Source organism: Galeopterus variegatus, unplaced genomic scaffold (genome assembly GCF_000696425.1).
Source record: "Galeopterus variegatus unplaced genomic scaffold, G_variegatus-3.0.2 Scaffold1594, whole genome shotgun sequence".
NCBI lineage: Eukaryota > Metazoa > Chordata > Mammalia > Dermoptera > Cynocephalidae > Galeopterus > Galeopterus variegatus.
The window spans coordinates 201,290-215,033 of record NW_007727705.1 but is presented as its reverse complement, the minus strand read 5'-3'; the positions used below and the strand labels follow the sequence as shown (position 1 = coordinate 215,033).

Here is a 13,744-nt window from a genome sequence, read left to right as displayed (position 1 = left end):
CGGCCCAACCATACCCGTAATTTGCGCAGGCGCAGATCTTAATCATTGGCTTCTTTGTGGGCGGTCTTTGGTTTGAGACGCAGAGCATTCTGGGAACGCCGGAGTGAGAAATTACGTCTCTCGCTCTGTGTGCTGGAGGACCGCAACGCGCCTTTCTTTCGCTCAGATTTCAAGAGTTAGGAGGTCGGGAACCGTTTGCCAACATGTACGACGCGGACGAGGGTAGGTGACCATTCAAAACACGCTCCACGGCGACCCATTCAAGCAGGGAATTGTGGGGAGCTGGACGGATTGAGAATTTGCGGCCTCTCCCTGCTGCACGAGAGCCCCCAGTCGTGTTCCCCACGTCCCAGGCCTGGAACGAAGCTAGGATTGCAAGAGGTGGAGGGTGTAGGGAACGTTGTGTTAATATTCCGGGTCAGGATGACTTTCGTTCTCTCCTGTCTCCTTTAAGTCTTATATCGCCTTCCCGTATTGAAATAGCAAGCAGAACCATAACACCAATCCCGTTGTTTTGACTTGGTCTAAAACAAAGGGCCCCTCTTTTGATATTCCTTGAGGCCACAATTAGTCGATTTATTTAACAGCTCAATTTTTGATCGTCAGCATTTAGCCAGGCATTGTGGCAGGCCCTGGAAATATACCAGGGACAAAGAATTTTGGGGAAGGGGGAATTCCTTTATGCTGTCTTAATTCTAAATGAATAGTGTTAAAAGATGGCCTTTAAACCTCCTCTTTCCACAAGATGACACAGTTCTCAGATGGTACGTAATCTACCGAACAGGGCCAATGTATCTTTTTCTTCTTACATGTAGAATTCTAGTGTATTTTCATAGATTCCTCTTCCATTTTCCACATCTACTATCTTAAACTTCATTTTCTTCTAGCTCCCAATTCCATGGCCACGCCTTACATTTCTTATTCGCTCAGCTACTTCATGGAGAAAATAGAGGCAAGAGCTTAAACTTTTAAAGCTGTTTAAACTTCTCTGTCTCATTCATACCTTGGTCTAGAATTTTTTTTTTTTTTTTTTTTTTAGCAGCTGGCAAGTAAGGGGAACTGAACTCTTGATCTTCGTTAGAGTGCAGGCTTGTTACACCAAGTGAGCTAACTGACCAGCCTTATTTCTAGAAATTTAGTAGCGTTATTAATTATATATTTTTCTTTCTAACCCCTATCTCATTGGAAGAAAAAAAAAAAGGTTTTTTTAGCTTAATTTTTTGAGTAGGTCATATTTTCTCATAGCTCACAAGCTAGAAAATATAAGAATGTTAGAGTCCACCATCTGTCCAATTTGAGTCCCCTCCACAGTAGGTAACTTATTGTTCTTAGATTATCACTCCAGGGTTTCTTTATGCATATTTAAGCAAATGTATATGGGATTCTGTTTTTTCCGCCTTTTACAGATGAAAAGTAACATTCGCACTTTTCTGCACCTTCAGTTTTTCCTTAGCCTGTCTGAGATTTTCATATCAGAATATAGAGAGCGATCTCATTTTTTTTCCCCACACCATCTTAGTTTGTATGGATGTATCGTAACTTTAGTAGTCTCTTATTGATGGATATTTGAGTTATTTCCAGTCTTTTTCTGGTTCAAACAGTGCTGCGATGAATAATCTTGTATGTGTCATTTTCCCCAAGTATGTCTGTAGGATACATTCCTAGATAGAGCGTTGTCAGGTCAAATGGTATACATGTTTAACATTTTGCTAGGTGGTGTCAAGTGACCACCATAGTAGTGATTGTACTAATTTACATTATCATTAGCAATATGTAATAATCCCATGGAAAAATGAGTTAGTTTATCAAAGCTGCTCCAGCAATGATTGAGTACATTCCATTTCTGCCTGTGTCCTCTGAAATCTCTATTAGTTTTCAGCCACTCCTTTTCAGCTAGTTTCTTTCTATGTGAAAATGTCAGATCTCTCTTGTTTGCAAGAAAACAAGTTAAATGCTCTTTTAAAATTTTTTTTTTTTTTAAGACCGGTAAGGGGTCTTAACCCTTGACTTGGTGTTGTCAGCACCACGCTCACCCAAGTGAGCTAACCGGCCATCCCTATATAAGGATCCGAACCCGTGGCCTTGATGTTACTAGCACCATACTCTCCGAAGTGAGCCACGGGCCGGCTCCCCAGAAAAGTTTTTTTTTAATTAGTTTATTTTTTTTTCTTGGTGGCTGGCCAGTGTGGGGATCTGAACCCTTGACCTTGGTGTTATAACTCTGCTGTAAACAACTGAGCTAACTGGACAGCCGCCTTTTCATTGTTTCCCTTTTTTCCCCCAATATTTTACCTTTCTCCTAACATTCACAAACTTCTAAAAAGAATAGGTTGTGCTTGTTCACAATTCACATATTTTAGGTCCTCCACAACCCATTACAATGTGATTCTGCTCATGCTACTACATTAAAACAACTCTTACTAAGATTATCAATGAGTTCTCAATTGATAAATCAGATGGACTTTTTTTAAAGCTTTTCCAAACCCTGTGGTATTTAACATTGTTGATGACTTCCTCCTGGAAACTCACCTATCTCTTCTGCCACATCACTTTCACTTGATTCTACTTACCTTTCTGACATTCTCTCTCATTTTCTTCTACTATTCACTTTCTCCCTGGGTGATCTCATTCATTCCCCATGATGTAGTTACCATCTATGTGCGGATCATTTCTGAGTATGTATTTTCTGTTTAGATGTCCTGTAAATCTAATTGACACTAGACAACTGAGATGTCTTCCAGACCCCTTAAACTGGTCACTGTTTTCTTTAATGTATCCCCCTTCCAAAGCCATTGCCTCCTGTATTTTCCCTCTCAGTGAATGGTATCACTCTCCTTTGTTGTGGAAGCCAGAAGCCCAGGCATAATTTTTGACTCCTCTCTTTTGTGCCTATTATCTAATCAGTCATCAAGCCCTGATGTTTCTGTTTCCTAAATATGTCAAATCTGGTCACTTTTCTCTACTCCTCTGCCACAGTTCTAGTTCAAGCCCCACCATCTCTTGCCTAGATTACTCGAAACTGGTTTGTATACTTCTAGTTTTGCCTCTCCAGTCTAGTCTCCACACTGGCCAATAGTGATCTTTCAGAAATGAAAACCTGATATAGCTAAAATCTTAGAATGGTTTCTCAAAGCTCTTTTGACAGATGAGTTGAGGGTTAAAAAAAAAAAAAAAGCTCTTTTGATAAAGACCAACTCTTCTTTCCCCACACCCTCTGCTTCAGGTACATTGGCCTTCTTTCATCATGGAGACTTTTGCACAAGTTGCTTTTTCTTTTTGAGATACTTCTTTCTCCACTCCTCCCACCTTCATCCCGTGTTTTGCCTGCTTTACTCCTGTTCATAACAAGAGGTCTCTGCTCAGCTCAGCTTTTGGGAGGTCTCCCCTGACCTCAGGTTCTGGTTAGGAATGTTTATATCACTTTGTTCTTCCTCTTAATTGACTTCATCTTATCCATATTTCCACGATAGGTGATAATCTCCTTAAGGATGCAGCCATCTTTATCTTGTTGGCGGTGGTGCCTCCAGTGCCTGGGACATGGCAAACACATTTAATAAATATTTGATGAATGGATAGATAAATGTCTCCTTAATGGTTTCATTTTCCTTCACATGACTTTTAAACAGAGGTGTTCCCTAATATCCTGCCTTAAGTCTTCTTCTTTCTCTATGTAAACTCTTATTTTCCCACCCATTTGTTAATGATTCCAACTGTTTGTCTAATTTAGACACCTTATTTGAGCTTCATATTCATATCCAGTTGCCTAGTGGAAGTATTTGAAGGGATATGTGATTTACAGATATATGTGAAGTTGACTTCATCATTTCCTTTCCTTTTTCCACTTTCTTAATTGCTTCTCCTGTATGACAGTGATATTAACCTCTAATTTCTCATCAAAGTTGGAAATTTGTGAGCTATTCTAGATACCTTTGTCTTTCCCCTCCTCTCAAGGGAAGGAATTAGTACTTCCATTCCATTCAAGAAGGATTTATGAAAAAATTTATTTTGGGTATCAAATTTTGAATCCAAAACTCTTAAGTTTTATAGACTATATGTATAGATCAGAGTAAAAAAATGAAAATATAGCACAATTATTCTTTCACATAAGAAGATGGAACTAATATAAAAGGACTAATACACTGATTTTTCAAGTGTCTATTCAAATTGCTGTTACTGCAGAACTACCCCAAAACGTAGCTGCTTAAAAAATTACTATTTATTTTATTTTCTGCGGCTGGCAGGTAATGGGGATCTGAACCTGTGACCTTGGGCTTATAAGGCTGTGCTCTAACCGATTGAAAAAATTATTGTGTTTACGGATTCTTTGGGTCAGGAATTTGGACAGTGCATATAGTAGGCATGACTTGTCTCTGCTGCATGATGTCTGGTTCAGCTGGGAGGACACAAAGCCTGGCTGTTGACTTGACATCTGAGGGCTGGGTGATCTGGAGTGTTTACTCACATGTCTGGCACCTAGACTAGGAGGACTCAAGGACTAGGATTGCTGTCTATAGCATCTCTGAGTGGCCTTTCCTTATGGTTTGGATTTCCTCACAGTATAGCAGCCTCAGAGTAGAAGACTTAAATGGCAGCTCAGGGCTTCACAAGCAAGTGTTTCAACAAACAAGGCAGAAACTGCATTGCCTTTTCTGACCTAGCATCTGAATTCATAGCATCACTTAAATTGCATTCTCATTATTATGGGAGTGTTGAAAATCCATCTAGATTTAAGAGGATGTGTAGACCACTATATCTTGATGGTAGGGGTGTCAAGATCACATTAAAGAAAAGTATGTGGGATGGGAGGTATGGTTGTTGCCATCTTTGAAAAATATCTGTCATACCTGTACATGTATGAAATGATGCTGTAATAGACCACCCCACCTTAGCGTATTGCCTGGATATCAGAATCCTTTTCTGGTTCTTTTTTTTTAAAAGATGACCGGTAAGGGGATCTCAACCCTTGGCTTGGTGTTGTCAGCACCACGCTCAGCCATTGAGCAAACCGGCCATCCCTATATAGGATCCGAACCCGCGGCCTTGGTGTTATCAGCACCGCACTCTACCGAGTGAGCCACGGGCCGGCCCCCTTTTCTGGTTCTACCTCCTTACCTTGATATCTGACTCTAGTCTCTGAGGACCTTATTGATTAGAGAACTGTGAGCTTGCTTATCTGGTTATCATTATGGTTAGCTATAAATGAGGATTACATGGACTTCCTGGAGAAGATGGAAAACTTAAAAAAATCAGACAACTTACATTGAACCTTTGTAATAAAACCTCTTTGTATATTGGAAGAATACCTATATGATGTAGACATATTATTTCATTAATGTAATTGAGTGAAATTTTAGAAAAGTGGGGTAAAAGTATTGCTTTTTATTTAGCAAAGAGTAAATATGTTTCTGTTACTTCAAGTTATAGGAGCATGATGTTAACTAGTGGCATCTTTTTTTGTGTGTGTGGCTAGGCTGGCAGGATTTGTGGATCAGAACCCTTGACCTTGGTGTTACTAGGGGTATCTTACTACAAATGAGTACGATATTTTGTTTTTACAGATATGCAATATGATGAGGATGATGATGAAATCACCCCGGATTTGTGGCAAGAAGCATGCTGGATTGTAATCAGGTAACTTTAGACCAAGCTGAATAAGCTTTAAAAGTTACATATAAGGGGATTTCCTGCTATTCTTTTCTTGATAAGTAGGTGTTCTGAATGAATGTGCTACATGAGAGTCTGTTTATTATTTTATTTATATGTTTAACTTTAATTAAAAATTTTTTATTATTTTTAAAAATTTATTTTTTACTGGATCATACTTGATTGTACATATCTGTGGGGTCACTTTAGTTTTTAAGTATTTCAAACTAGCAGAAAAGTTACACTAAGAATTCATTTATGCACTTCACCCAGATTCCCTAAATGTTAACCTTATATACTATGTTTTCTTTGTCTTTTTCTTTCTCTCTCTCTACAAACTTTTTTTCCTGAAACTTTGAAGGTTAAGTTTCACACATAAGGACATTCTTTTACATAATCACAATACAGTGATAAAATTAATATTAATACAGTAATCTTATTTAATCTACAGACCTTACCCAAATTCTGGCAGTGTCCCATTAATGTTTATAGCAAAATAAAAATTTTTTCTTTTCTTTTTTTTTTTTTTAAAAAAAAGATGACCGGTAAGGGGATCTTAACCCTTGACTTGGTGTTGTCAGCACCACGCTCAGCCAGTGAGCAAACCGGCCATCCCTATATGGGATCCGAACCCGGGGCCTTGGTGTTATCAGCACCGCACTCTCCCGAGTGAGCCACGGGCCGGCCCAAAATAAAAATTTTTTCTGATCTGAGATCTATTTTAGGCTCACATGTTGCATTTAGTTTCTATGGCTTATTCTTCTCTCCTTTAATCTGGAACAGTTCCTCAGTTTTTCTTTTTTTGACTTGACATTTTTTAAGAAGACAGGCCAATTACTTTTTAGAATGCCCTTCAGTTTGCGTTTGTCTGAAGTTTCCTTGTAATTAGATGATTACTTTTGGCAGCAGTGATGTTGTATTAGCGCACTGTATCGGGAGGCATGTTAGTTCCATTACTGGTGATGTTAATTTGATTCCTTGGTTTTCTCATTACTTTAAATGGATAAAGTTACAGTAGGTTGTATTTCAATCCAAATTCCTATCCAATTCTGAGTGTGACTAAAATGTAACAAAACTCAGTAAGAAGGTTTACATAGGTAAGAAAAGTAACATATAAGTGATAAAGTAGCATTCTATTATGTTAGGATGTTGAATGTTGCATTAGGATGGTAAACTCTTCTCTCTGATCACCAAATTTACAGTTACTTTGTATACAGTAACATGATGATGAATGCCTCTCTGAGCCTCATTGGCTCCAAGGTGGGTAGACACACTCTTCCTTTTCAAAGAACATATGCTTCTGTTATTTTGCCATTGTTTTGTTAAAAATGTATTGAGTTTTGGGGATGTAAATATATATTTCTCCTATTAAATATGGGCTGTAAAACTTTGTATTGAGACATTTGTATCTTATGTAATGTTTGAGTATTAAACTCCAAGAGGCATTTTATTAGGAAATAGTAACTGGGTAGGTGTTTTGTAGAGTTGCCTATATTATACATTCTCCAGGTAGAAAAAATATTTTGATCGTAGACAAAAAAGAGTTGATTTCAACATGTGTTGTAGATTGCTCAAGGACAAAGTACTCTTCTGTGAAAAGTCACAGCATTTATCATTTATTACAAAATAAATTATTTGATTTTTAAATTTTAATTGGCTATAAGTGCTTTAGCTTTTGTAAGATGAAAAAAAATTTTTTTCACTTTTTTTTTTTTTCCCTTTTTGTCTTTTTTCATGACCGGTAATGGGATCGCAACCCTTGGTGTCGCGCCTGCACCGCGCTCAACCAGTGAGCGGACCGGTCTCTATATGGGATCTGAACCCTCGGCGGGATCGCCGCCGCACTCCCCAGCGCCGCACTCTACCAAATGCACCACCGGGCCGGCCCTTTTTTCACTTTTTAACATCAAGTGATCTTTACCTAGAATATGAATGTATTGTTACTTAATAAGTAACTTCACATAAGATGACTTCTGGTAAAATAAGCATAATAGTAGATACCATAAATATGAAATGATTGTATCATTTAGGTGTTTAAAGGATAGCATTCTAATATAGCACCGTTCTAATGATTTTGGGGAAAGTAGCTATGGTTCAGCTTGTTGGGGTAATCAGATTTGTCTACAGTTTTATAAAGTTTTGTCATCTTAAAATGTTCATAAATACCATTGCTATTTATATTACAGGCGGTGCCTTCCATGTGTTTCTTACATGTCAATTGCTAACCCAAATGGTTGTGAGAAATTTCTTTCCTTTTACTCCACAGTCTCTACTGGAAGAAATTGCCCCAGCCACAGTTTTAGGCTGTACCTTACACAAAGATGGTTATGTGCTGTATTCTCAACCGTAGGACCTAACTTCCCATATTGGTGGTCATAGTTCATTGGATCAGGGTGAGATCTTGACCCAAAGTCAGCCAATTCGTAGGCCTGCTAGTGACCTGTGAGGTGACCTGATATTGCCAAAATGGGAGGCTGGTGATTAGTTGGGCTGTGCATTTTGTCTCAGAAAATTGATGTGAGAGTCAGTAGTTACTAGGGAGGGAGAATAGAAGGTAAGAAAGTCTCACAGATATAAGATGGCAGGGGTCACAAGGTGGAGATGTAGTGGTGAGGCAGTTCCTACTTCTGAGGGATGATGAGACAATTCAGTCCTTACAGTTGTAGCTAGATCTCAGAGCTCTTCCAGCCTCTGTGATGCCCAGCTATGCAGCTGTTCCTGAGTGACAGTGGGGAATGATCTGTTGAGATTCCTCTTGCACTTATATATCTACTTGGGTCTTTTTAAAAATTTATTTTATTTTATTTTTTTATTTTTTAAAGAATTATAGTATCTTTATTATTATTTTTTTATTGAATCATAATTGATTATACATAATTTTGGGATTTAATGTTGACATACGTTGATCAAATCAATATTACTAGTATGTATATTGTTACAAATTGAACTTATTCTTTATGCCCCTTGTCCAATCTCCTCCTATCCCCTTCTCCCTCCCTCCTCCCACCACTGATAACCCTAGACTTCTTCTCTCCCTCTGAAAGAGTAATGGTTACTCTGTTGATTTGTTGCCTAGATGATCTGTTCAATCCTGAGAGGTGTGTTCAGGTGCCCCGATATTATCACAGAGCAGATGCTTCTTTTGTCACTCTGGAATGGGCTATGTGGAGAGAGACACTCTCTTCTTTTCTTTAGTCTCTGCTGGTGATTCTCCTTGTGTCAGTGCACTCCAGTGGTTGGCGGACCTTCTGCGTGGTGGTTATGGTGTCTAGCCACTTACGTTGCAGCCTTGGTTACTGTGGTGGGCCACCCACATGAATGTGATGTTTTTGGCATGCTCCTTGGTGCTGGTGGTATGCCTGGTTGGGGGTGGGGGTTCTGGTCCCCGGCTGGATGCCCCAGGCACCCAGGTGGGGCCCCAAGGCACTGGTGCTGTGCCTGGGTGTGGGCAGGGGGTTCCGGTCCTGGGTTCCTTGCCCCAGGCCCCCGTGTAGGGCCCTGAGGCATTGGCGCTGTACCTGGGTGTGGGCAGGGGGTTCTGGTCCCCGGTTCCTTGCCCTGGGCACTGTGCCTGGGTGTGGGACTGGGGTCTGGTCCCTGGCTTCTAGCCTCAGGTTCCCAGGCTGGCCCCAAGGTGCTGGTGATGTGCATGGTTGTGGGCAGGGGTCTGGTCCCTGGCTCCATGCCTCAGGTCCCCTGCCCAGCCCCAAGGTGCTGGTAGTGTGCCTGGGCCGGAACTAATTTTTTGTCCTTTGCTTACTTCTAAAATGGAGGAACTTCCTGTGGGAACCAGTACTTGAGCTGTGTGGTTAAGCTAAATTGCTGCTTTGCTGCTTTTTCTCTAGGGAAGGCTTTTTGTGCTGCTCAGAGTTTAGTGGTTGACCTTATAGGTACTTCCAGCTCTCCAGAGACCTGGTGCACCTGGGTTGTGTAGAGACTCTGATCTGGGCCTCAGTTTTTTCATCAAACTGCACCCCATGCAATTCTGCATTCCTGACCAGTCTCCTCTGAGTGTTCCTGCGCTGATTAGGGGACAGATTGGCTGTCCTTGCTGTGTCCCAGTATTCTTCTGGTGGGCCCCTAGCTCCCAACGCCCGTGCTCCAAACACTTCCCATGGAACAGGCCCTGTGCCAGTCCCTTTTGATGACTCACTGGCATCTGAATGGCTCCCCTTTTTCAGCTGTTCTGGCTCCTCGCTCTTGCGTGGGTCCACGGGAACCCTATTAGTGGTCTTGCTGTCCTGGGGGCCACCAAGGCTTTCTTCTCCCCTGCCACCTCCAAGCAGCTGCATCCGAAGGGCACAGCTGTAACTTCTGCTGGCTCCTGTGCCATGTGCTCAGCAGCTCCAGCCTAAAGTGGCCATGGCCTGAAATGTTCCGGACAGTTTTTTCTTTCTCTCATCATGGTTTCTCCTGCCTTCATGAACTCCTCCTCTTCCCCTGAGCTTCAGCAGCCCCAGCTTGGCTGTTGTTACATTTTTATAGTTTAAATTGGTTGATATGTGGGAGAGAGTGATGCTGGAGACCATCTATTCCACCGTCTTGACTGGAACTCTCTACTTGTGTCTTTATTATGTATCTTCTTCCCCATCTCTCACCTGAAAAGTGTCTGTTCCTTGTAAATGATCATGTCCACTCTTTTAGACTGTCCCTGCTTTAGAGCTTCACCATGCGATTTCTGTGTCTACACTGCTAGCTCTGTTCTCTCACCCGTGCTTCTTTTTTTTATCACTGGTCATTTGCTGAGTATTTTCACTTAAATGATTTACTCTCATTTCACTCTTAACATATTGAAAGTAGGACAAATGATATTTAACCTAAAATTGACATTCTCATAGGTTTTCCATTTTAGTCGTTGATATCACAATCCTCCCTCTTATTCAAATTAAAGTTTTTAATTTTATCTTTGACTACTTATTTTCTTTAGTTTTCTCTCCTGACATTTTTTTCAAGAAATGTTTCAAAGAGGTTGAATGAGGCTGGCCAGTTAGCTCAGTTGTAAGAGTGTGGTTTTGTTAACACCACGGTCAAGGGTTTGGATCCCCATACTGGCCAGTTGAAAAAAAAAAAAAATGGAAAAGAGGTTGAATGAAATTTGTCTATAAAGGATATTTGTAAACCAGGGTTTCCTTATAGTTCTTATGTGTGCTTTAATTAGCTTACCCATAAGTGTAAGTTTCTTTTCCCCAAACTTAACAATAAGTTCTGCAAAGAAAAGATTTCTGGCCTCACTCCTATTTTAGAAATACCTCATAGTATCTTGCGCAGTGATTGGCATATTGCGGTTGGTAGTTAATGAGTATTTGTTGAATTAAATTATAATGACAGTGGGGAAATATGCTAGAAAACATCACTGAATTGCAACTGATTATGAACTGAAATATTTTCCCAGTTCCTATTTTGACGAGAAGGGCTTGGTGAGACAACAGCTGGATTCTTTTGATGAGTTTATTCAGATGTCTGTTCAAAGAATTGTGGAAGATGCTCCACCTATAGACCTACAAGCTGAAGCTCAGCATGCTAGTGGAGAAGTTGAAGAACCGGTAAGATGGTTATTCTAATAAAGTTACATATGCAAGAGAAGAGTAGTGGTTTGAAATTTCAGCCCTTCTCTTACCTGGCCTAAAGGTTAAAAAAAAGTCAGTAGGAGCATTTAGCAGTGTACTTACAGCATCTTCAATCAGCTCTTAGTTTAGTCTTACTAATGGGGAGATGCATTTTTGCAAGTAATCCAAAACCTTAATCCTTATTCAGATAATAAGTATTAGTTGGGAAGTGGGAACTCAAATATGAGCAACCAAGAAAAACAAGCCAGACACGATCATATTACTTTAGATAACCCCACTTTTTAAATTCACTGTGTAAGAATCATAAAAGAAAAAGTGTTTGAAGGACTTTTTCCCCTTGATTTTTATTTATTGCATGAAATACATTATTATAACAGTATGAGATAAAAAAGGAAAATCACCAAAATATATCAGCTATTTTTATTTTTTTCAGTTTCTTACAGTTTTTGTTGACACATATGTATGATTTTTAGCATTGTTAAAATAGCAAGTGTATAATGTTAGAATTTATTTTTATATAAATGATCGTAAAGAAGTAAGTAGTCCAAAACAATGACTGTCCCCAGTTTTAGAGAAGTAGAGAGGCAGCTGTGGGAACATATTGGGCTTTGAGAGACAGGGGAAACTGAGAAACAAAGTGAGATAGGGAGAGCTCCAGAAATTGAGTTAGAGGGAGAGGTAATTATTTCTAGCCAGTTAGTTTGTCTTCTCCAACTTATCTTTTAAGGGCTGGTCCGTTATTCTCATTCTAGTTGGAGATGCTGCACAGGATCTTGCTGTTAAGAACAAAAGTAATTGGCTCTTCTGAGACTGTGCTGGAAAAAGGAACATAAAATACCCTTTTTTATCCTTGGGTCATTTTCTCTTCATGGTCTTTGCATAACAAGAGAGATAACAATATAGCAGCATATTCAAAGTGCCAGTACTATAAATACTACAGGAGGAAGAGATCTCTAAATTGTGATTATCAGAGATTAGTGTAAAAGTTGGGAAGAATATAAACTGGCCATGAAGGGCAGGTAGGACTTCTCTTAGAAAAGATGGTTAAGCATTTCAGTGAGAAAATATTTGGTGTATTTATCTTGGGTATGGAATGGGGACCACAATAATCAGTATACGATTTTTGGTTTATCTGTTTTTGATAGGTATTAGTGGAAGATAAGATGGAACCAGATTGTCAGAGGCTTTGGATGTCATGAGGAATTGTTGAAAGATTGTCAAAGAATATGCATAAAGCATTATTTTAGAAAGGTTAATTTGGAAGTCACGATTAGTTGGAATAGAAAGAAGCTGGAGGCAGATAAAAATCTTGGAATAGCCTAGGTTTAAGATAATAATGGCCTAGACAAGGGTAATGGTAGAATAAGGAGTAGAGGGTCAGCTTCCCTTTGGTTCATTATCACTGTTCTCTTTACCCTTTACCTACTCCAGCTTGGGAGACTTGGATATCAGTAATTTACTCTGGTTAGTCCCATCTTCTCTCAGATTTGATTTAAAGAGAAATTCAGTATCCTTTTATCTCTGATAAGTTGTTCTTATGGATCTTGTTTTATTAAGCAGCAGATAGATGGTTAATTGAAAACTTTTTTTTTTTTGCTGTGGGCTGAACTATAGACAACCAGGGTTAGAAGTTCTGCATCCTTTATATAGAATAATTAGGATTTTTTTTGTATATTTAATTGAAGAATTAGGATTATTTTTTTATAATGTTCTATTGATTAGGTTAGAACACAGTTCTTTCTTTTTTTTTTTGTCTTTTTTCGTGCCCGGCAACGGATCGCAACCCTCAGTGTCGCGCCCGTACCGGACCAGGACCGGCCACGGGATTGCAACCCTCGGTGTTGCTCCCGCACCTCGCTCAGCCAGTGAGCGGCCAGTCTGTATGTGGGATCCGAACCCTCGGCGGGGGCGCCACCGCACTTCCCAAGCGGCGCACTGCAGCAGTGCACCACCAGGCCGGCCCTTATGTGAACCTTTTAAAAATTGTAATTTCTTGCTCACTACTAATAATAAATGTATGATTTTTATTTACCCTTATTCTAACTGTCATCAAAGATGACAAACTAACTTTTACCAAAGATGTGAAGAGAATTATTAGGATGGTGGGCACTTCAGACTCCTAAGCTCCTTTAGTATGGATCACTCTATGAAATAAAATTTAGGACAATTTCAAGACCAAACACAGTACTAGCCTCATTGCAACAGTTCATACAGGCCAGATTGGTTGCAGAAGCAGTTGTCAAGATAATGTTTCTGAACGATGCAAGTTCTTTTTAGATTACAGTTGACATCAGTGCATTAGCCTCAGGGGTTATTCTCATAGGGGGAAGTATAAAAAAGAGTGAGGGAAATATATAAGAGGGAAGTATTGCAGAGAAACAAATATTGAAAAGAAGGAACAATGATAGGGGAAGAAAATCATGAAATAGTTTCTTATGATAGAACTAATGCTATTATGTGAGTTTCATATTTGGAGGCTGATAGAGATTATGATTTGCAACATATTTATTATTATTATATTTCTCTTAATTTTA

At 39.6% G+C, this 13,744-nt stretch overlaps 1 protein-coding gene across 1 annotated transcript in view; it reads left to right on the top strand.

The window, feature by feature from the left end:
* The first annotated feature begins 109 nt into the window (after nt 1-109).
* POLR2B (polymerase (RNA) II (DNA directed) polypeptide B, 140kDa) overlaps nt 110-13,744 on the top strand; it is a 49,102-nt gene continuing 35,467 nt past the window's right edge. The window contains exons 1-3 of the mRNA XM_008577868.1: nt 110-222; nt 5,559-5,631; nt 11,036-11,186. Of these exons, the coding sequence (XP_008576090.1) occupies nt 204-222; nt 5,559-5,631; nt 11,036-11,186 (243 nt within the window). The 5' untranslated portion in view covers nt 110-203. The remainder of the gene's footprint in view (nt 223-5,558; nt 5,632-11,035; nt 11,187-13,744) is intronic.